Source organism: Leopardus geoffroyi, chromosome E1 (genome assembly GCF_018350155.1).
Source record: "Leopardus geoffroyi isolate Oge1 chromosome E1, O.geoffroyi_Oge1_pat1.0, whole genome shotgun sequence".
In the NCBI taxonomy this organism is placed as follows: Eukaryota; Metazoa; Chordata; class Mammalia; order Carnivora; family Felidae; genus Leopardus; species Leopardus geoffroyi.
Window position 1 is genome coordinate 16694098 of NC_059330.1, and position 24603 is coordinate 16718700.

Consider the following 24603-nt stretch of genomic DNA (forward strand, 5'->3'; position numbering starts at 1 on the left):
ATTAAAATGCTTGTAGAAATAAATGATCCAGGTTTAGTCTTAAAAGTGCTTATCTTTTGGAGCACCTGGGTGGCTCAGTTGGTTAAGCATCCAACTTTAGCTCAGGTCATGATCTCCTGGTTCATAGATTCAAGCCCCATGTCGGGCTCTGTGCTGACAGCTCAGAGCCTGGAGCCTGCTTTGGATTCTGTGTCTCCCCATCTCTCTGCCCCTTCCCTGCTCATACTCTCAAAAATAAATAAACATTGAAAAAATTTTAAGTGCCCATCTTTTTTGTGATCTAATTTGAAAACATGAATACTCAAGAAACATTTAGGTTTCTTCCTACATTCTTTATCCTTAAAAATCATGACACTGAAATCAAGAGTCATGGGAATGCATTTGTGGAAAGAGTAAAAGATTTCTAGTTTCCCCCTACTAATAAAACATAAATATCTCCCTTCTAAAGATTCATTCCTACTTTGTGGGTCTTGTTAGTAGCCTAATGGTTGGATTTCAGTGCTACAGCATAAAATGCTGTTCCTATAATTAATGCAATAGGACACATATTAACAATATTCCCAGAAGCTAAAGCATAGATGAGGCTGAGAGTCCTTCTATGTGTAATGGAGAACCTCTCCAAAGACTGTTAGACATACACAGTAAACAGTAACAAGTATGATGACACTATCTATTTTCATCTGGTTTTAGGTTTTACTTTTTAAAAAGTATAGAAGGAGAGGCCATCTTACCATTGCTCTTGAAGAATTCCTCCATGACTTACCTGATAGAATCTGATCTCATGAGGCACAAAGATGTTTATTTTTTGGGGATCTCTTAGGGTGTCAACAGCCATGACCCCGAAGACCCTCATATATGCATCCTGAAGAGGCAGAGCCAGGAATGAACCATTTTGATCACTCTTCTTGATGGAATTGTTCCAGAAGAAGACGTTCCCATGGTGCTGAACCTGGGGGACATGTATTGGCTTCCCTTCATCCACTACTGTAAAGCTGAGGAATAGGAATTAGAAGGTGGTATAAAGGCACGGGAGAAGGCTTTAGATGAAACCGTGCAGGAAATTAGATCAATTATCCATTCATAGTTATTGTCATTATATGTCAGAGAAGTGGACTCATGAAATTACTAGTTTGGAGAGTCTGACTTTAGAAAAAGATTAAAAAACAAGCTTAGCTCATACCAGAGAAAACATATATGAACAGGATGCTGGAGACATAACTTATAAAGCAGGCAGAAATAATTGAGCTGATGTTGTGAGGCAGAGTTCCAACATGGCAAATCACTGCCTAGGAGTCAGCTCTAGAATTGACCAGGTGAAATTATTTAAGACTGGAAACCCGTCACCTCCCACTCCAGAAGCATTGGTGGCCTGAGGTCTTTCTCTCTTGGGAAGCTAACTGGGATTTCTATACTAGTTTATTTCAGAAAGGGAACTATTTTTTTTAGAAGTGTAAAACCAACCTCTTCAAGAAATTCTTACCTGATTCCCTTCATGTCCCTGTAGAGTACCCTGTTCAGTACAAATGGAGCATCATCTAAAGTAGAAGCTACGTTCCTCAATAGAACATTCCCTCTATCAGGCAGTAGTCTGTTTTCTTCTAAGAGGGAAATGTGAGCACTGATCTTCTTATTTCCATGGGATTCAGCATCCTATGTCAAAATGTTTCTGATGATGTATTTGGTGATTAAGAGTTATTCTCTTAATCACGTCTCCCATCATTAGCCAGTTTGTGCATCTGACCACAATAATTACCATTCATGGGCAGCGGGGAAAAGGCTGACACCACAGCTGTCTCCTAAACCTGAGTTTTTGGTTTTGTTTTTTATTTGAGAGAGACAGAAAGAGAGAGAGAGAGAGAGAGAGAGAGAGAGAGAGAGAGAGAGAGAGAGAGAATCTCCACAGTGAGTGTGGAGCCTGATGAGGGGCTAGATTCTACAACTGTGAGATCATGACCTGAGCTAAAATCAAAAGTTGGACGCCTAACCAACTGAGCCACCCAAATGCTCCCCAAATCTGGGTTTTAATGAATGGAATGGATTTACTTTATGTCAACTAGACTAAAAAAAAAAATCTCTCAAGTCTTCTCAAATTTAGAGGTTTAAAACTTGGATCCCTTTGGACTATAGTCATATTGTCTCAGCTTCAGTTAAAAGTATTTATCTTAGAGGGCCAGGGCAAGAATATGGCTTCATTTAACTCATATTTCTTGAGTACATTTTCACCATCTACTCTGAAGTGAATGTAGGAAAAAATGCTCTCAGGGAATTCTTAACATAGTTTGGCTATGATATTTGATTTATGCCAGGAAAAAATTTCTTGGGGTCTCAGATTTCAGAGTTTATGCAACTACTATTTCGAACTAAAATAACAGAAAATTCTCTGTACCTAAAATATTATTATGTTATTAACAATATTGTGTTGACACATTATTGAGCATGTCCATAATTTGGGGACATGAAAAATGTTTTCCTTGATTTTTGCCTTCCCTTTCTATATATTTGGGTTTGCTTTTTTTTTTTCTTTTCATTTTTGGAAAAATATTGAATGCTTCACAAATTAGCATGACATCCTTGAGCAGGGGCCATGCTAATCTTCTCTGTATTGTTCCAATTTTAGTGTATGTGCTGCTGAAGCAAGCACTGGGTTTACTTTTTATGTATTTTTTTCTTTTGCCTTTATTCTTCCTTTTCTACATAAAAGATCTATAGAGTAACTAGCAAATGTAGTAAGATTTCTCTTAGGGTACCACAGACCTCTGAAGCAAGTTGGAGTAATACTTGTTTTTCTAGATTGGTCTGCTCCTGGTCACACCATTTCAAAGTACATTGGAAAATTCAGCCATTCAGTTGATGAATCCACTAATTAAGTGTTGCTATTTAATTGAGCTGAATGGCTCCAAGTTCCCTGGACTAGTGGAATCTGTGATATCTATCTATCTATCTATCTATCTATCTATCTATCTATCTATCTATATCTATATGTCTATATATCTGTATATCTATATCTATCTATCTATCTATCTATCTATCTATCTATCGCAGCCATGCTGGCTGTTTCTGTCCGGGAGGGGCAGCAAGCTGGGAGTGCCTGAGGGGGTGGCAAAGCTGTGGGCAGTGGTCCATCAGAGTCATGTGTTTTAAGTGACATGATTCTATAATAGTATCAGCTTGTTTCTAGGCAGTGCAATGAAATATTGTGTGATATTGGATCCTACTTCCTAATGACCTTATGATTTAAATAGTTTCTTTTAAAAATTTTAATGTTTATTTTGAGACAGAAAGAGAGTCAGCAAGTGGGGGGAGGGGCAGAGAGAGAGGAGAGAGAGAATCCTAAGCAGGCTCCATGCTGTCAGCACAGAGTCCAACATGGGGCTCGATTTGATGAACCATGAGATCATGACCTGAGTGGAAACCAAGAGTCAGACACTTAACTGACTGAGCCAACTAGGTGCCCCTTAAATTTTTCCTTTAAATTTTTTTTTCATTTTAGAGGAAGAGAGAGACAGTGTGTGCAAGCAGGGGGAGAGGGGCAGAGGGAGAGCGAGAAAGAGAGAGTCTTAACCAGGCTCCATACTCAGCGAGAACCCCACACAGGGTCCGATCCCATGACCTTGGGATCATGACCTAAGCCAAAATCAGGAGTTGGATGCTCAACTGACTGAGCCACCCAGACGACCCTAAATAGTTCCTTTTTAAACTGACTCCTAAAACATTTTTCAAGGGAAATGTAGCTTGAACTGCCTGTACCATCTCCTTACTGGTATTTTTCAATATTAGCCTATTGTCTTCTCTAAGCTTATTGACTCTCAGCACAAATGAAATTAGAAATCCCAAGACACAATTCTGTCTCTTATACCTTTCCTCTCTACTGCTACCTTCCCAACCTGCAATCATTCCAGTTGTGTCTTTCCTAGGCTTTGGGTCACTGTAATGTTTTGGAATGAACAAAACATCTATAGCAGTACTCAGTAATTTTTCAAGAGAATTTAGTGTGCTCCCCCTTTGCAACCATTGAACATCACATACTAGGAGGAAATTTTTCCTCTTATATTTCACTTTAGAAAAACATACCTGGGTGAGGGCCTTAAAGGTCTCGGTGTACACTGGCTCCAAAGATACCCCACTTGTCTCTGCAGCATGTTGGATTCGGTATAGCCACTTCCGCCTGGCACAATTCCTCAGGTTCTCAGTAGGGCTCCTTTCTAAAGTATTCATCAGAAACTCCACAACAGTTTCCAGAACATGATCTTCATTGCCCCTGAGTTCAGATACAACCAACTGTATGTATTTCTGAAATTGTTTTGAAGACATCCTCACTTCTTGACCAGGGCGTGGCTTTGGAAATTGGATGTGTAGTTTAGCTAAAAGACATAAACACAAAATGAAGAACTAATCAAAAGTTCATTTATCTATGGGGGAAATTTTCATTCCCCTTTTATAGCAGACTGAAGCCCCTGACAACTGCTCCCCATGGAAAATCAGGTATATCAAAGGCATCTCAAAGCCTAATGAAACGTCTTACAGTGACTTCCTGTATTGAACTCACAATATCCTGTGTCATCTTCCCTGTTTCTGTTTTGTTTTTTTAACTCCACCACTCAGCCAGATGAAACTCCAGGGTCAACTCTGACTCCTCCCTACTTTTTACCTTCCATATCCAATAGGCCACTTAATCCTATCCTGTTAGCCTTTGGCAATATATCTTGTTGCCACTCCTCTCCAATCCTAATTCCATAATTCCAAACCAGTGTTAGTCATTTTATACATAATTAGATTACCAATAGTAAGTCTCAATACATATTTATAAAATTAAATTAAAACAACTTACAACAAAAAGCAGAATCAGGTCTATAAATACAGAGAGCAAACTGATGGTTGCCAGAGGGAAGGTGGGTGGGGAGATGGACAAAAAGGGTGAAGGGGAGTGGGAGATACAGTCTTCTTGTTATAGAATGAATAAGTCACAGGAATAAAAGACATAGCATAGGGGATATAGTCAATAATATTGTAATAGCTTTTTATGGTGACAGATGGTATCTACACTTGAGGGGAGCATAGCATAACAGATAGAAAAGTTGAATCACTATGTTGTACACCTAAATCTAATGTAACATTGTGTGTTGGTTATACTTAAATAAAAAAATTAATAAATACATACATGCATACATACATACATACATATATACATATCACACAACTGGAATGAACCTCAAAGGCACTAAGACAAATTTATGGCTTTTATTAATCATGGTATTTAAATAATCATAAACATACTCCCCAATTATTCTAAAGAATAAAAATATATCAACATGCAAAAACAAAAACTAAAATGAAAAATAAACACAATTTGCAGTATGCAATTCCCTTGTTCAAAGTCCTACCATATTCAGTGACAGATGACGATATACTTGAGGTAAGCATAGCACAATATATTGAGAAGTTGAATCACTATGTTGTACACCTGAACCTCATGTAACATAGTATGTTAACTATGCTGAAATTTAAAAATTAAAGATAAATAACAATTAAGAGATAGGGGGAAAAGTCCTACCATATACAGATCCAGTTCATTTTCCAATAATATCTACCCATAACACCATATAGAAATTATTTGCCCTAGTATCTCCATTCTACTCATGGTCCTGACAATGCCTTACACACTTCTGCATCCACATCTCTTCTATTTTTTTAATTGTACAATTATGAATGTGCTACCAAACTTAAGCATTTGCAATAACACATCTTACTCCATGCTCCTACCCTGTTTCATCCCCTGCCCACCCCCCCACAGCCCCACCAATAACCTGCGATTTTGCTTTTGCATTATCTTTCCCTTCCTTTTATTTTCCCAGTAGTGTTACTGTGTGTGTGTTTGTGTGTGCACTTCTAAACAACATGTAGTTTAGTTTGGCCTATTTGTAAATTTCAGGAAAAGGACATCATACTATATATGTATATATATACACACACACACACACACACACACATACATACATATACACACATATATATATGTACATAGATGTGGATGAAGCTAGAATGTATTATGCTAAGTGAAATAACTCAATCAGAGAAAGACAAATACCATATGATTACACTTACATGTGGAATTTAAGAAACAAAGCAGATGAACATATGGGAAGAGGAGGAAAAAAGAGAAGAGAGGGAAACAAAACCACAAGAGACTCTTTTTTTTTTAAATACTATTTTATGTATTTATTTTTATTTATTTGATTTTATTTTTTATTTTTTAAAATTTACATCCAAATTAGTTAGCATATAGTGCAACAATGATTTCAGGAGTAGATTCCTTAGTGCCCCTTACCCATCTAGTTCATCCCCCCCTCCCACAACCCCTCCAGCAACCCTCTGTTTGTTCTCCATATTTATGAGTCTCTTCTGTTTTGTCCCCCTCCCTATTTTTATATTATTTTTGTGTCCCTTCCCTTATGTTCATCTGTTTTGTCTCTTAAAGTCCTCATATGAGTGAAGTCATATGATTTTTGTCTTTCTCTGACTGATTAATTTCACTTAGCATAATACCCTCCAGTTCCATCCATGTAGTTGCAAATGGCAAGATTTCTTTTGATTCTTTTTGATTGCTGAGTAATACTCCATTGTATGCATACACCACATCTTCTTTATCCATTCATCCATCCATGGACATTTGGGTTCTTTCCATACTGTGGCTGTTGTTGATAGTGCTGCTATGAACACGGGCGTACATGTGTCCCTTCGAAACAGCACACCTGTATCCCATGGATAAATGCTTAGTAGTGCAATTGCTGGGTCGTAGGGTAGTTCTATTTTTAGTTTTTTGAGGCACTTCCATACTGTTTTCCAGAGTGGCTGCACCAGCTTGCACTGCCACCAACAATGCAAAAGAGATCCTCTTTCTCCACATCCTCGCCAACATCTGTTGTTGCCTGAGTTGTTAATGTGAGCCATTCTGACAGGTGTAAGGTGGTACCTCATTGTGGTTTTGATTTGGATTTCCCTGATGATGAGTGATGTGGAGCATGTTTTCATGTGTCGGTTGGCCATCTGGATGTCTTCTTTGGAGAAGTGTCTATTCATGTCTTTTGCCCATTTCTTCACTGGATTATTTGTGTTTTGGGTGTTGAGTTTGAGAAGTTCCTTATAGATTCTGGATACTAACCCTTTATCTGATACGTCGTTTGCAAATATCTTCTCCCATTCTGTCGATTGCCTTTTAGTTTTGCTGATTGTTTCCTTTGTTGTGCAGAAGCTCCTTATTTTGATGAGGTCCCAGTAGTTCATTTTTGAAAACCACAAGAGACTCTTCATGATAGAAAACAAACTGAAAGTTGATGGAGGGAAGTGGGTGGGAGATTGGCTCAATGGGTGATGGGCATTAAGGAGGGCACTTGTTTTGATGAGCACAGAGTGTTCATATATATATGTGTGCGTGCGTGTGTGTGTATGTATATATATATAGTTTTATGGGACTTATTTTTTTAAAACGTTTTTATTTATTTTTGAGACAGAGAGAGACAGAGCATGAGCAGGGGAGGGGCAGAGAGAGAGGGAGACACAGAATCTGAAACAGGCTCCAGGCTCTGAGCTGTCAGCACAGAGCCTGATGCGGGGCTCGAACTCATGAATCGCGAGATCATGACCTGAGCCAAAGTCAGATGCTTAACCGACTGAGCCACCCAGGCGCCCTGGGACTTACTTTTTTTATTCCGCATCATGCTACCATATCCATCCATGTTGTTCCTGTAGCTGTGATTCATTCATTTTCACCACTGTATACTATGTCATTCTGTGTGTATACCACCATTGATTTATTCTCCTGTCAGTGGGCATGTAGGTTGTCTCCAGTGTTTTGCTATACATGTCTTCCGGTATGCATGTGCAAGTTTCTTTGACATTCATTATAAATTAATAAGTCATAGGGTATGTACCCTTCTTGTTTACATTTCAAAATCTCACCTTCCTGAACAAGGCTTCCACCACGATATCTCCTTCCTTTGGAAGACAAGCATCTATTCTATACCATATGTTTGACAATTAACAAATACTGCCTATTACTTTTGGTCCTCCTACTGATGAAGGTTTCTCATTTTTGTGGTTGGGCTTTTGTTGATTTTTTTCTGAGTTTATACTATTTATTTATTTATAAATTTATTTAAATTTTAGCTAACATACAGTGCAATTTAGTTTCAGGAGTGGAATTCAGTAATTCATCACTTACATACAACACTCAGTGCTCTCATCAAAACAAGTTCCCTCCTTAATGCCCATCACCCATCGAGTCAATCTCCCACTCACTTCCCTCCATCAACTTTCAGTTTGTTCTCTATCTTTAAGAGTCTTTTGTGGTTTTGTTTCCCCTCTCTTCTCTTTTTTTCCTCCTCTTTCCATATGTTCATCTGCTTTGTTTCTTAAATTCCACAAATGAGTGCAATCATACGGTATTTGTCTTTCTCTGATTGAGTTATTTCATTTAGCATAATACATTCTAGCTTCATCCACATCTTTGCAAATGGCAAGATGTCATTCCTTCTGATGACTAATATTACATTGTATAGATATACACCACATCTTCCTTTTCCATTCATCAGTCAGTGGACATTGGGCACTCTCCATAGTTTGGCTATTGTTGATAATGCTGCTATAAACATTGGTGTGTATGCACCCTTTCAGATCTGTATTTTTGTATCCTTTGGGTAAATACCTAATAATGTAATTTTGATAGGGATTGCATTACAAGTGTAGATTGCTTTGGGTAGTATAGACATTTTAACGATGTTCTTCTAATCCATGAGCATGGAATTCTTTTCCATTTCTTTGTGTCCCTTTCAATTTCTTTATACTTTTCAGAGTACAGATCTTTTACCTCTTTAGTTAGGTTTATTCCTAGGTAACATTGTTTTTGATGCAATTGCAAATGGAATAGATTCCTCTATTTCTTTTTCTGCTGCTTCATTATTGGCATATAGAAATGCAACAGATTTCTGCATGTTGATTTTATATCCCGCGACTTTGCTATATTCATGTATTAGTTCTAGCAATTTTTGGTGGAGTCTTTCAGGTTTTCTACACAGAGTATCATATTATCTGCAAATAGTGAATGTCTGACTTCTTCCTTGCAATTTTTATGCTCTTTATTTCTTTTTGTTGTCTCATTGCTGAGGCTAAGACTCCCAGTACTATGTTAAATAGTAATGGTGAGAGTGGACATCCTTGTCTTGTTCCTGACCATAGGGGAAAGTTTTTCTTATTGAGGATTATATTAGCTGTGGGTCTTTCATACGTCACTTTGATGATGTTGAGCCATGTTCCATCTATCCCTACTTTGTTGAGGGTTTTTATCAAGCATGGATGGTATATTTTGTCAAATGCTTTTTCTGCATCTGTTGACAGGATCATGTGGTTCTTATCCTTTCTTTTATTAGTGTGGTGTATCATGTTGATTGATTTGCAAATATTGAACCAGCCCTGCATCACAGAAATAAATCCCAGTTGATCATGGTGAATAAGTCTTTTAATGTATTGTTGGATCCAGTTTGCTAGTATCTTGTTGAGAATTTTTGCATTCGTGTTCATCAGGAAAATTGGCCTGTAATTCTCCTTTTTAGTGGGTCTTTGTCTAGTTTTGGAATCAGGGTAATATTGGCCTCAGAGAATGAATTTGGAAAGTTTTTCTCCCATTTCTATTTTTTGGAATAGTTTGAGAAGAATAGGTATTAACTCTTCTTTAAATGTCTGATAGGATTCCCCTGGGAAGGTATCTAGCCCAGGACTTGTTTGTTGGGACATTTTTGATTACTGGTTCAATTTCTTTGCTGGTTATGGGTCTGTTCAAATTTTGTATTTCTTTCTGTTTCAGTTCTGGTAGTTTGTGAATTTCTAGGAATTTATCCATTTCTTCCTTATTGTCCAGTTCATTGGCATATAGTTTTTCATAGTGTTCTTTTATTCTCTTATAATTGTATTTCTGTGGTGTTGGTTGTGATCTCTCCTCTTTCGTTTGTGATTTTATCTATTTGGGTCCTTTCTCTTTTCTTTTTGATAGGTCTGGCTAGGGAGTTATCAACTTTGTGTATTCTTTCAAAGAACCAGCTCTTAGTTTTGTTGATCTGTTCTACTTTCTTGTTTGTCTGTTTCTACATCATTTATTTCTGCTTTAATCTTTATTATTTCTCTTCTGCTGGCTTTAGACTTTATTTGCTCTTCCTTTTCTAGCAATTAGGTGCAAGGTTATATTGTTGATTTGGGACCTTTCTCACACCTTGAGATAGGCCTGAATTGTAATATACTTTCTTCTTAGGACTGCCTTTGCTGCATCCCAAAGGGTTTGGACTGTCATGTTTTCATTTTCATTGGCATCCATGTATTTCTTTATTTCTTCTTTAATTTCCTGGTTAACGCATTCATTCTTTAGTAGGATGTTCTTTAACCTCCATGCATTTGAGGGCTTTTCAAATTTTTTCTTGTGGTTGATTTCAAGTTTCATAGTGTTGTGATCTGAAAATATGCACGGTATGATCTCAATCTTTTTGTACTTGTTGAGGACTGGTTTGTGACCCAGTATGTGATTTATTCTGGAGAATGTCCCATGTGCACTAGAGAAGAATGTGTATTCTGCTGCTTTTGGATAAAATGTTCTGAATATATCTGTTAAGTCCATCTGGTTCAGAATGTCATTCACAGCCATTGTTTCCTTGTTGATTTTCTGCTCAGATGATCTGCCCATTTCTGTAAGTGGAGTGTTAAAGTCTCATAGTATTATTATCAATGAGTTTCTTTATGTTTTTAATTAATTAATTTATATATTTGGGTGTATCAAGTTGGAGGCAGAAATATTTACAATTGTTAGTACTTTGTCTTTAAAATTTTTTTTTAATGTTTGTTTATTTATTTTGAGAGAAAGAGAGAGAGAAAGTGTGTGTGTGTGTGTGTGTGTGTGTGTGTGTGTGTGTGAGATTGGGGGAGGGGTAGAGAGAGAAGGAGACCAATAATCCCAAGCAGGTTCCACACTGTCAGCATAGAGCCTGATGCAGGGCTTGAACTCACAAAGTGTGAGATCATGACCTGAGCCAAAATGAAGACTTGGACACTTAACCGACTGAGTCACCTAGACACCCCTATAATTGTTAGTACTTCTTGATCAATATATCCCGTAATTATGATATAATGTCCTTATTCGTCTCTTGTTATTGTCTTTGTTTTAAAATCCAGTTTTTCTGATATAAGTATGGCTACTCTGGCTTTCTTTTGATGTCCATTAGCATGATAGATGGTTCTCCATCTCCTCACTTTCAATCTGAAGGTGTCTTTAGGTCTAAAATGAGGCTCTTGTAGGAAACATATAGATGAGTCTTGTTTTTATCAATGCTGATACCCTCTGTCTTTTGATTGGAGCATTTAGTCCATTTACATTCATAGTGATTTTTGAAAGACATGAATTTAGTGCCATTATTTTACCTGTAGAGTTGTGGAGTCCTCCTTAAAATTTCTTGCAGGGCTGGTTTAGGGTCATGAACTCCTTTAGTTTTTGTTTGTCTGGGAAACTCTTTTTATTTCTCCTATTCTGAATGTCAGCCTTGCCGGATAAAGAATTCCTGGTTGCATATTTTTCCCATTCAGCACGTTGAATATTTCCTCCCACTCCCTTCTGGCATGCCAAGTTTCAGTGGACAGGTCTGCCTCTAACCTTATGTGTCTACCCTTGTAGGTTAAGGAACTTTTGTCCCTAGCTGCTTTCAGAATTCTCTCTTTATCTTTGTATTTTCAAATTTCACTATAATATGCCATGGTATTGATCTATTTTTGTTGATTTTGAGTGGCATTCTCTGTGCTTCCTGGACTTGAATGCCTATCTCCTTCCCCAAATTAGGGAAGTTCTCAGCTAAAATTTGTTCAAATAAACCTTCTGCCTCTTTTTCCCACTCTTCTTCTTCTGGGACTCCTATGATATGGATATTGTTTTTGCTTTCTAGAATCACTGAGTTCCCTAAGTTTCCCTTAGTAATCTATTAGTTTTCTTTCCCTCTTCTTTTCAACTTAATTATTTTCCATAAATTTATCTTCTATATCACTTATTCTCTCCTCTGCTTCTTCAATCCTCATTGTGAATATATCTAGTTGGTTTTGCAACCCCATTACAGCATTTTTAATTTCAGATCTTTGAGCTCTGCAGGAAGGGTTTCTCTGGTGTCTTCTATGCTTTTTTCAAGCCCAGCTAGTAGTCTTATGACTATTGTTCTAAATTCTTTTTCAGATATATTGCTTATATCTATTTTGAGCAAGTCCCTGGCTGTGATTTCTTCTTGACTTTTCTTTTGAGGAGAATTCCTCCCACTTGTCATTTTGGCTAAGTTTCTGTCTTTTGCATGTTTTGAAAGCTTGCTATATTTCCTCCACCTGAGAATAATACTGTATTAAAAAGGGGTCATACACTGTCAAGAGCCTGGCACTTTAGGAAGTTTTTTTGATGTATGCTGTTTACACTCTGCTGTTGCATTTTGGCTGCTCTTTCCCACTTGTCAGTCCTCTACAGAGCTCCTCCTTGCTTACAGTTGGGAGTGTTTGGATATTCAACTAGGCATGCTTTGATTTGTCTGTTAAAATGAGCCTCGCACCTGCCACACTATCTCCTTCCAAACAGGGAGATCCTTCTGCCAGTCCACAGATCGATTTCCTGGGTGCTCCAAATGACCTGACCTCAATACAGCTGTGTTTGAGGCATGAAGAAGGCCCAAGGTCCCCCTACTTCTCCGTCATCTTAACTTCTCCCCTCTAGTGTGAACTTTTGTTAATTTTTGCTCTATCACATCCATTCGTCTTTCTATTACTAGTATCCCAAATTTTGTTTTGGGGAAACTACTCCATTCTCATCTCACTTCGTTTGTTTGAGTAGGATTCCAATCATGGTTCTAGAGATGTAGCATGCATCTCAGGCCTAAACCAGTCAGGACATTCTATTCCTTCAGGCAGAGTGGTTGGTTTAGTCCAGACTAATGCCAAACTCTTTGCTAGCAAGAGGATATTTCCCTTTTTATTCCCACTGGACTGGAGGATGTGAGATTGTACCTGGACTCAACAAGGGGGAAGGCTGTATGAAGATGAGTCAAAACATAGAAAAGAGCAAGATCAGACTGAAAAAGAAAAAGAAAGAAGCAGACACTTGTCCTCATGTCATTATTTGAACTCCCAAATCTGTGTTCTGAACTAGCCCTGGACTTTTCTATCATATGAACCAATAAAGTTTTTTTTTTTGTTTGTTTAACCACTCTAGGCTGGGCTTCCTATTACTTGAACTCAAAGGGTCCTAACTGATATAGTCTTGAATTAAATTAACTTGTGGGTTCTTCCTCTTCCATTTCTTCCTCCTCCTTCTCCTCCTCCTCCTCCTCCTCCTCCTCTTTTTATTCTTTTCCCTTCTTGAACAATTAGGTCCTAAAGCCATTGGTGAGGTAAGGCATGGTAAGTATTTGCTCCTGGTCAAAGTAAGCCCAGTGGCCCAGAATAGGGTAGCAGAAATCCGGTGGGGTAAGGAGGGCATTGTTCAGGAAGTGATAGGCATGGGTTGTCAGAGCCTGAGCAGGTGAGGATGTTACCCAGGTGCAAGGGCAATCTCAGCCTATGTGAATGAAGAGGGTGGCCCTGCAGAGGTGGTTTGGCTTGGGGTGTGAGAACCCAAGCAGGATGAAGAGGATACCCACATGGGGTAGATGCCCAACATGGGGTATTAGGCCTGAGAAGAGTGAGAAGGGCATCCAAATGGAAGGACAGTTTGATTTTGGAAGTCAGAACATAAACAGAGTGAGGAGGGTGTCTGTGTATAGGGACAGCCCAGCATGGGGAATCAGGACCCAAGCAAAATGAGGTCTTCTAGGTAGGACTTAGCTCAGCATGAGGAATCAGAAGTTTGATTAAGGAGAGCATCTACATGAAAAGGTCCCTTGTCACAGAATGCCAGAACTTAAGGGGATGTATGAGAGGCATCCACATGAGGTGTGTGGGGGGGGGGAATCTGTTGTGGGATGTTAGAGCCTGAGCAGAGTAAGGAGGGCAACTGGGGGAAGAGAGATTAATACAGGGTGTTGAGACTTAAGTGTAGTGAGAAGGAAAGAACATCAGTGTTGGGGAGAGGACAGTGTGATGGGAGATTAGTTCCATACAAGAGGACTGATTAGATAAATAAACAAATTTAGGATAATACAAGCAAGAGAGAAGAAGAGAGCTACAAAAAGGGAGAAAACTAGAATGAACTCTGTTACTATTTTGGACTTGGAGGTATGAGTGTGAACTTACAGTTATTTTTTTCTTTACAGATTTTATTTTTAAGTAATCTCTACACCTAATATGGGCCCCAAACCCACAGCCCTGAGATCAAGAGCCACATGCTCCACCAACTGAGCCAGGCAGGTGCCTTGAACTTACAGCTTTTAATATGAATAGATATTTACAGAGATATGTACAGATGTAAATTTTTGTGTACACACACACACACACACACACACACGCTCCCTATGAGAAACTTGGGAGCAAGGATCTGGAAGCAATGAGCATGTATAGAACCAAGATCTTGGGATGTCTGGGTGGCTCAGTCAGTTAAGCATCCAATTTCGGCTCAGATCATGATCTTATGATTTGTGAGTTCAAGCCCCCACATTGGGTAAGCTGGAGCCCTGCTCTGGGCTCTGCACTCTCTCTCCCTTTCTCTGTGCACCTCATAGGATTCTCTTTCTCTCCCTCTGTCTGCCCCTCACTCACACTCACTCTCTCAAAAATAAACAAATAAATACATAAGTAAATAAATTTTTAAAATCATTAAAATTGTACATTAAAAAAAAAAAAGAACCAAGATCTTGGCTTCTAAATACGATTCTCCACTAAAAGAAACCAAGGTTCCTTAGAGAAATGGGTGATTCCATGCTGGCAGTAGGAAAGTATAAGATGAATCTAGAACATCTCATTGTGCAAAGCAAGGAAGTACTCAAAGAATGATGGATACATGTTAAAAGGACACAGGAAATATTCTGTCAGTTTCTTAATATAACTAAAAATATATCTACCTTATAGCCCATAAATCATACCGCTTGGTATTTATTATAAAAGAAATAAAAACATGTATCTGCACAAAAGATTTGTGCAAGATTGTTTATAGCATCTTTATTCATAATAGCCAAGAAATGAAATCAGTCTAAATGACTACCAGTTGAAGAATGGACTAACAACCTATAGTTTATTCATACAACAGAATACTACTCAACAAACAAACAAACAAAATAAGGAAATTGTTGGTACACAAAACAACATGTAAGAATCTCAAGAAAAAAAAAATGTGCTGAGTGAAAGAGGCCTTACATAAAAGGTACATACAAATGATTCCATATATATGAACTCAGAGAGATAAAACATATCTGTAGTGGAAAACAACCAGAAGGGTGGTCGTCTTGGGGATTGGGTGGTGGGGATTGAGTGAGAAAGAGGCATGAGGGAACTTAGTGTTCTATATCTTAATAGGGGTATTGGATACACAATCTATGTATTTGCCAAAACTCAGTGAATGTACACTTAAAATTTGTGTTTCATTTGTTTAATTTTACCTCAAAAGAAAAAAAGCTGTTAACATATATTGAATTCTAATTAAAGATACACATGCCGAAGTGTTTAGGGAGGAGTGTATTGGGGTCAGCAATTTATTTTGAAATGTATAAAAAAATAAGAGAAATGGAGGGATAAAGAGATGAATAAATAATTTTTAAAAGTGTAATAAAATGTTAATGATAGAATCTAGGTGATGGATATATAGGTGTTCACTATAAAATTCTCTCAGCTTTGCTGTATGTTTGAAATTTTTCATAATAGAATATTGGAGGGAAGGGGAAGACATAAAATTCAGATTGAAAGGACTCCCATTGGTCAAATCTGAGACAATAGGAACATTAAAATAAATAATGATAGGGGCGCCTGGGTGGCTCAGTCGGTTAGGCGTCTGACTTCAGCTCAGGTCACCATCTCACAGTCCGTGGGTTCGAGCCCCGCGTCGGGCTCTGTGCTGATAGCTCAGAGCCTGGAGCCTGCTTCCGATTCTGTGTCTCCCTCTCTCTCTGCCCCTCCCCCGTTCATGCTCTGTCTCTCTCTGTCCCAAAAATAAATAAACGTTAAAAAAAATTTAAAATAAATAATGATAGTGTTGGATTACAACATGTTGAATAAAATAGGAAACCATGAATACATATTGTTATAACAAATAAATAAAAAGTTTGATAAGGAAGAGAATGTTTCTGGGGCACCTGGCTGGCTCAGTCAGTAGAGTGTGGGATTCTTAATCTCGGGGTTGTAAATTCAAACCCCACATTGGGTGTAGAGATTACTTAAAAATAAAATATTAAAAAAAAAAAAGGGAATGTTTCTATGATTTCAAAGTACAACCACAAAAAAAAATCTATTAATTACAAAGGGAGAAAGAGTAATTTTTAAATGGAAGGGACTGATAGATATCATCTTTAAAAAATTTTTTTAATTCCAGTATAGTTAGCATACAGTGTTACATTGGTTTCAGGTGCAACATAGTGATTAAACAATTCCATATGTTACTCAGTGCTCATCAAGATAAGTTAGTCTTTTTTTTTTTAATTTTTTTTTTTAACATTTATTTATTTTTGAGACAGAGAGAGACAGAGTATGAACGGGGGAGGGTGAGAGAGAGGGAGACACAGAATCTGAAACACGCTCCAGGCTCTGAGCTGTCAGCACAGAGCCCGACGTGGGGCTCGAACTCACGGACCGCGAGATCATGACCTGAGCTGAAGTCGGCCACTTAGCCGACTGAGCCACCCAGGTGCCCCAAGATAAGTTAGTCTTTAATGCCCTTCAGCTACTATTTCACCTAGCCACGCCACCCTCCCCCCCCCTCCCCAACCATCTATTTGTTCTCTATAGTTAAGAGTCTGTTTTTCGGCTTGTCTCTCTCTCTTTTCTCCCCTTTGCTTGTTTGTTTTGTTTCTTAACAAATTATGGCTGAATTATTCAGCTATATAAAAGAATGAAATCTTACCATTTGCAACAACATGGATGGAGCTAGAAAGTATAATGCCAAGTGAAATAAGCCCGTCAAAGACAAATACCGTAAGATTTCACTTGTTTATCCATTCATCTATCATGGACACTTGTGCTGCTTCCATAGTTTGGCTATTGTAATAATGCTGCAATAAACATAGGGGTGCATGTACCTTTTTGAAATAGTGTTTTTGTATTCTTTGGGTAAATACCCAGTAGTTTGACTACTGGATTATAGGGTAGTCCTATTTTTAATTTTTTGAAGAACCTCCACAGACATCATGTTATTATCATGGGACTTCTGCTAGGATTCAATGAGAAGAACATAGCATCACTTACGTGACATTCCTGGTAAAGATGAATAATCTGAATTTAATCATAAGGAAACATTAGACCAACCTAAAAGGAGGACATACTATAAACAAACAGCCTATAATCTTCAAATTGTCAAAGACACGACAATCAAGGAAAGACTGAAGAGTTTCTTAAAGATCCCTTGTTGCAGAGTAAAGAAACAGCAGTTGTTTTACACTAACTACTTGTCCGATTTTCAGTTTCTTTAAAAAACACTATGTGGGATGCCTGGGTGGATCAGTCGGTTAAGCGTCCGACTCTCGATTTCAGCTCAGGTTATGATCTCACAGTTGGTGGGTTTGAGCCCCTCATTGGGCTCTGCGCTGACAGTGTGGAGCCTGCTTGGGATTCTCTTTCTCTCCCTCTGCCCCTCCCCTGCTTGCTCTTTCTCTCAAAAATAAATAAATATTAAAAAAAAAACACTATGTGAGTTTTTCAATGAGATTTTCTAAATAAACATGGTTCATAAGTGTTCAAGATTTCTGGAATTTGGTTACAAAATGCATCACAAAAATTTCATAACATTTTATTTTATTTTATTATTATTTTTTTAAATATGAAATTGTCAAATTGGTTTCCATACAACACCCAGTGCTCATCCCAACAGGTGCCCTCCTCCATACCCATCACCCACCCTCCCCACCCTCCCACTCCCCATCAACCCTCAGCTTGTTCTCAGTTTTTAAGAGTCTCTTATGTTTTGGCTCCCTCCCTCTCTAACCTTTTTTTTTTTCCTTTCCCTCCCCCATGGTCTTCTGTTAAGTTTCTCAGGATCCACTGATGAATGGACAAAATTTCATAACTTTAAGAGAGTTAAATGTCCTACTTATATAGAAATTTTTATATTAAAGTAAATTTTATCATTTAATAGGAAATTAGAGGGTATATATATCCAGAAATGTTAATAGCTATTCCATGGGAAGTAATGGGGAAAGAGTGATCTATTCCATTAAGTTCTACACTGTAGACAGGTCACATGTTTTACAGATTTTATATGTAATATTTCTCCTCTAAAGATTGAGCTGTATTAGACAAGAATAAACAGGGAAATTACCAGCTAAAAGTTTCAAGTTGCCCCCTCTATATAGACAACTTCCATTTTGAGAATACCAGCAGAAACATTTATAGACACTTCTAATTCTGTGGCTTTATCCTATTTCTCCAATTTTTATCCAATTTTTAATCTTGGACACAGAAATAGATAAGAAGGGTAGAGCAAAACAAAACAAAATGAAACAAAGAGCTATTTGAAGATTTGCTGATCAGTTATTAGCTAATGTTTGAATTTAGAATTTTCTCCCTTTTTAAAAGAAGCTAAATCTGCCTTTCTTCTTCCATATGGCCATCAGCTCAGCAATCATCTCCTCAGGCCAGGTGGCTACCAACATGTGTTCAGAGAGAGTCATTTTGTATAAGCCTACCCTTGCAGAGAATAATTTGTTCTTCCTGCTTGCAGAAATTTATTTCTGGCAGCAGTTTCTGCCTCCTCATTACTTTCCTCATTCTCATTTGCTGGGCTTAACCCATTACATTTTATACTTTCTACCTAACCCTATTGCTGTACTTCACTCATATATATTGGAACTTCCTTATAATGTCATCCTCAGGTTTCTTAAATTCTAGAAATTATCACGTCTAACTCCTTCATTTTACAAATGAGGACCCCTGAATCTATTGAGGTTCAGTAACTTGTCTTTGGTCCTGTGACCATTAAGTGAAAGATCCAGTATTGGAACCCAGCTCTCCTGACCATTGTGTGGTGTTTTTCCTCTATAGAACATGGTTTTATATTATAAAATTTTCCCACTTTATAAGTGGAAACCATCTCATTGTGCCCTTTGAAATTCCATTCTTTGGATGCAGTCTAAAACAAGTAGTGTAGTTTAATGTCAAGTTTGCAGAAGATGTAGTGAATGAAGAACACACGACAATTGATAAACTTAGGTACATTTGAAGATAAACGAACACTATATATATATATATATATATATATATATATATTTTTTTTTTTTTTTTTTTTTTTTTTTTTTTTTTTTTTTAACAAACAACCCACAACGGTCAGTTCTCAGGGATTATCTTTTTTTTTTTTTTTAATTTTTTTCAACGTTTATTTATTTTTGGGACAGAGAGAGACAGAGCATGAACGGGGGAGGGGCAGAGAGAGAGGGAGACACAGAATCGGAAACAGGCTCCAGGCTCTGAGCCATCAGCCCAGAGCCTGACGCGGGGCCCGAATTCACGGACTGTGAGATCGTGACCTGGCTGAAGTCGGACGCTCAACCGACTGCGCCACCCAGGCGCCCCAATACAATAATTTTTTAAAAGGTTGAAGAACTTAACTAACCCTGATCATTCTTTCTTTCACTTACTATACACTTTAAGAATTGGAAATCTAATATGCAAGAGTCACCAGATAAATCCTTAAACCTAGTAAAAAGCAAAATCATTTATACTAGAATCTAACCAAATGAATGAGGAAACTTATTATACTAGAATAAGAATTTTTAGTAACTTTTTATTGGGAAGTTTGATCAGAAGAGAAAAATGTAGTATAGGACAAGAAAAGTCATTAAGGAGAATTTAGTGGTTAAGTTAGTAAATTCAGGAGAAACTTGCAAGCCAGACCGACTTGAGAGGTGAATCGGACCTTGTAGAGGCAGAAAGATACAACAAGAAGAGAAAATAGGCAGAATTGAGGAATGCTTTGGATTTTTTTAACCCCAAGAGTGAGGGTAGCTAGGCACATGGAAGGAATCTAACTAGATAAGAGTTAAGGTCTTGGACAAAGCACTCTACAACATAATACACTCCTGATAGCTCTGACATTTTCTACACTTCCCACCAACAAGGTACGAGGGTTGCAACTTCTCTACATCCTTGTCAACACTTGCTATTTTTCTATTTTTAAAGTATAGCCATACAACATAAGTAACAAAAGCAAAAGTAAATAAGTGAAGTACATTGAACGAAGAGGATTCTACACAGCAAAAGAAGCAATCAACAAAATGAAAAGGAAACATACAGAATAGAAGATTTTTGCAAATCCTATATCTGATAAGGGGTTAAAATCCAAAATATATAAGGAACTCATGCACCTAAACAGAAAAAAAAATTTTTAAATGGGCAAAGAAACTGAATTTTCCAGAGACATGCAGATAACCAAAAAGTGCATGAAAAGATGCTCAACATCACTAACAATTAGAGAAATGCAAATCAAAGTCACAATGAGATGTCATATCACACCTGTCAGAGTTGTTGTTATCAAACAGACAAGAGATAACAAGTGTTGGCAAAGATGTGGAGAAAAGGGACCCAGTGTGCACTGTTGGTGGGAATGTAAATTGGTACAACTACTGTAAAAAACAGTATGGACGTTTCTCAAAACATTAAAAATAGAGGTGTCTGGGTGGCTCAAGTCAGTTGAGCAACTGACTCTTGATTTTGGCTCAGGTTGCGATTCCATGGCTGTGGGATTGAACCTGCGTTGAGTTCCATGCTGAGTGCTGAGCATGGAGCCTGCTTAAGATTCTCTCTCTCTCCCTCTGCCCCTCTCCCCCACTTGTGCCCTCTCTCTTTCTCTCTCAAAACAAACAAATAAAAAACATTAACAAAATAGAGTTATCATATTGTCCAGCAATTCCACTTCTGAGTATCTAATGGAAAGAGATGAAATCACTATCTCGAAGAGATACCTGAATCACCATGTTCATTGCAAAATTATTCACAATAGCCAAGGTATGAAAAAAACTAACCATCAGTGAATGAATGGATAAAGAAAATGTGATTCACACACACACACACACACACACACACACACACACACACAGGAGTATTAGTCATCCATGAAAAAGAGTGCTGCCATGGATGGATCTTGAAAGCATTATGCTGAGTGAAATCAGACAAAGAAAGACAAATACTGTATGATATCACTTATATGTGGAATCTAAAAAAGCCAAACTGAGAATGTAAAAGGGTGGTTCTTAGGGGATGGGGTTGGGGGAAATGGGGGATTGTTGGTCAAAGGGTATAAACTTGTTATAAGATGAATAAGTTCTGTGGATCTAATGTACAGCATGATGATTATAGTTAACAATATTATATACTTAAATTTGCTAAGAGAAGAGATCTTACATGGTCTCACCACAAAAAAGAAATGGTAATTATGTGAAGTGATAGAGGTGTTAACTAATGCTGCTGTGGTAATCATTTCAGAGTATATAAAGATATCAGATCAACACATGTACACTTGAAACTTACACAATGTTATATGTTAATTTTATCTCAGTAAAACTGAAAAAATTATAGCCATTCTAACAGCCGTGAAGTGGTGTCTTGTGGCTTCAAAATGAGAGTTTTAACTATGTATGACATAGTACTGGAAAACTTGAAACCAAGTTGTTACCACAGTTTTAATGAGAAAATTCTTATCTTTTTACCTTTCTTCATAGATTCTTTTTCCATTCCCTCCTTGTATGTGTACAAGAGTTCATCAACTTCATTCAGATCCAGGAAGCCTGAGCCATCACTGTCCCACTTCTGAAACAGGGCTTCTAGGAGAAGTTCCCGTCGGACTCTGGAAGCATTATGTCTAATCTAGGATAGAAACCGGATAACAAAGCGCAGAAGACACACTATTTATTGTGCTAGCTGCCATCCTAGGTTTATTCCCCCCAAAGTGAAGCACTATTTCTAAAAACAGCTTTATTGAAAAAACTTGGACTAAGCATGATATTAATGGTAAAATGAAGCATTTAATGTTAATACTCTAAATACTATTTCTCTGTTTCACCTCTAGACCAAAAACAAAAACAAAAACAAAAACAGGCATTCTCTGCATTGGACTAAAACACATTAACTTAAAAGGGGGCCACACTCCTTAAGAATCTTTGATTCATTCCTTTCCACTCCCTTGCTGTTTGCTCAGGAATGTGATAAACATATGGTATGCTTGACCTGGCTTCTTGGGGGGGGGGGGGGGAGGGGGATATGCTATGTAGTTAAGGAGGATGAGTGGCAGTGTTCAAAAAATGAAAAACAACCATGTTCAAAAATTACTTTTTATATTTAACATTGACCTAACTGGACATTGGTTTTATTTACCTTTTAGATTTTTTACTAGATTAATTATAATATCAGTCAGATAGTAACTATTATCGGGGTGCCTGGGTGGCTCAGTCTGTTAAGCATCCAACTTCTGCTCACGTCATGATTTCTCATGGTTCATGAGTTTGAGCCTCTCAACCGTGCAGAGCCTGCTTGGGATTCTCTCTCTGTCCCTCTCTCTCTCTGCTCCTCCCCAACTTGTGTGCTCTCTCTCAACATAAATAAATAAACTTAAAAAAAAAATAGTAACTATTATCTAGATTTAATCACTAAAAGAAAGTGAATATATAGAATTTGTTTAAAAGGGGGAACTGCAATTGAGGAGGCAAAAGGGATATCAACTCTAGAATTAAGTTGAGAAGACTCATGAGGCTGATGGATATGCCTGGAGAGTGTAATTTACATATTTCACAAAAGAGCACATAAATTGTTTATATCAGCTAACATGTATGCATTTATCTATCACTCAAGTAAGTAGTAAGTTTTTAGGAAATATGTAATACCTGGATTCACATGAATAAAAATATATATTCAAATCATAATTGTGCTTCTAGGTATGTGCACTTGTAAATGCATTCACAAAGCAGATAAACAGTGCACACACACACACACACACACACACATTTTTGCACATACACATATGTGGTCCTCAGAATCTGCTCTGCAAGCTTCAGAGGAGGAAAAACAAAGATGTACAATAAACCATCTCTTGACACCAGCAATCATGTTGTTATTATTAGGGGAATGAATTCTCTGGAGTGTGATCTTGGACCATTTGACAATAAAATAAAATATTTAATGGCTATGCTCATTGAAATAAGATGGTAAGTTTGATTGTAAATTTTTAAAAAGCCACATTAGGAGTAACTGAGGTTAGAGATTTACTAATAATAGTAACCTCACCTGTTTTATTTTATTTTTTAAGTTCATATATATATTTTATTAAAGAATTAAAATTTTTTAATGGATACAGGTTAAAAATTTTAAGTTTATATATATCTATATTACTAAAGAATTAAAAATTTTTAAACAGATGCATCAGGTGTATTGATGCTTTAAAGTTCTATAAAAGCAATGGGAAGGGGGCCAACAGAAGAACTGCTTATTGGGGTAGAGGCAGCATCAAAGAACTCCTGAGCCCTGTGGAGACTGATGTAACGTCACTTTGCTGAGGATCCTGACTACAGACTAAACTGTAAAATGTAGACCAGCTCTCCAGGCTGAGGAGCAGGGGAGGCAGGGCCAGGTGGCCCTTACCTCTTCGGTATAGATGTCTGAGGCAGAGGCCAGGGCCTGGGCTGTGTGCTCTATCTAGTAAGAAAGCCTCCATGAGGATCCTAGAGCCCAAGGTTGTAAAAGGAAGTGAAGACCTTGCATTCATATGATCCTCTCTGCCATCTCCAATGCCAAAGCGACCCAAGGTAGCTGAACATATTTAAGACTTTGTCACCCGAGTTTAAACAGATGAATGTTAGTTATAAATGGTTCCTCTACTGTATTTTGCCATTTGGAAGGTCAATCCCCAGAACTGGAGATTCTTTCAGGTCACCAAGAAGGTGCTGGTATCAGCTAGCATACATTGTTTACTGGGAGGGCATCCACTCTTGAGGTCTCTGTCAGCCCTTGGGACATGACCTCGGTCCCCTGGCACCTCAGGGGTCTGATTCTTTCATCTGACTTGATAAACCAGCTGCTGTCTTAGAAGCTCCTTCTGCCCTGCTGACACTGTCCTCAGATGTCCCCAAGGACTAGCCAGGTACTCCAGCCCCTGTTCCAAAGCATTTCTTCTCAAAGCACTTCATAGCATGGCAAACCTCCTGCTGGCTCTTACACCTCTATAATTGGTTCTCAGGGGCTTTGTCTGACAGTCCTTTCCCTGCTTCCTAAGTATTAGTATTCCTGAGGCTCAGTTCTCTGCCCTCCTTTCATGCATGCTTCCTCGGAGACTTATAAATCAAGGTATTTAAAATGGGGACATTTTATTAACAACAGTTCCTTATGAGTCTACCAGGGATGCAACAAAGGCAATCTTTCCCAGGAGCTTGGGGAAGCTGCTAGAGCATCAGGTGTTCCTACTAGAGACAGTTTTCAATGTTGTGCCTCATG

General features: G+C 37.9%; 1 protein-coding gene and 1 non-coding gene across 20 annotated transcripts in view; both read right to left on the reverse strand.

The window, feature by feature from the left end:
* The window catches only part of EFCAB5 (EF-hand calcium binding domain 5), a 200984-nt gene that overhangs the window by 32093 nt on the left and 144288 nt on the right, over positions 1-24603 (reverse strand). For all 19 annotated transcript variants that reach the window (XM_045487792.1, XM_045487783.1, XM_045487787.1 and 16 more), the window contains 4 exons: positions 21831-21987; positions 4072-4361; positions 1481-1650; positions 764-992 (listed from right to left, as the gene is read on the reverse strand). In XM_045487792.1, coding sequence (XP_045343748.1) covers positions 764-992; positions 1481-1650; positions 4072-4361; positions 21831-21987 — 846 coding nt within the window. The remainder of the gene's footprint in view (positions 1-763; positions 993-1480; positions 1651-4071; positions 4362-21830; positions 21988-24603) is intronic.
* LOC123604795 lies at positions 2535-2641 on the reverse strand. Its single transcript, XR_006715512.1, has one exon. It is a non-coding gene; the product is annotated as a U6 spliceosomal RNA (small nuclear RNA).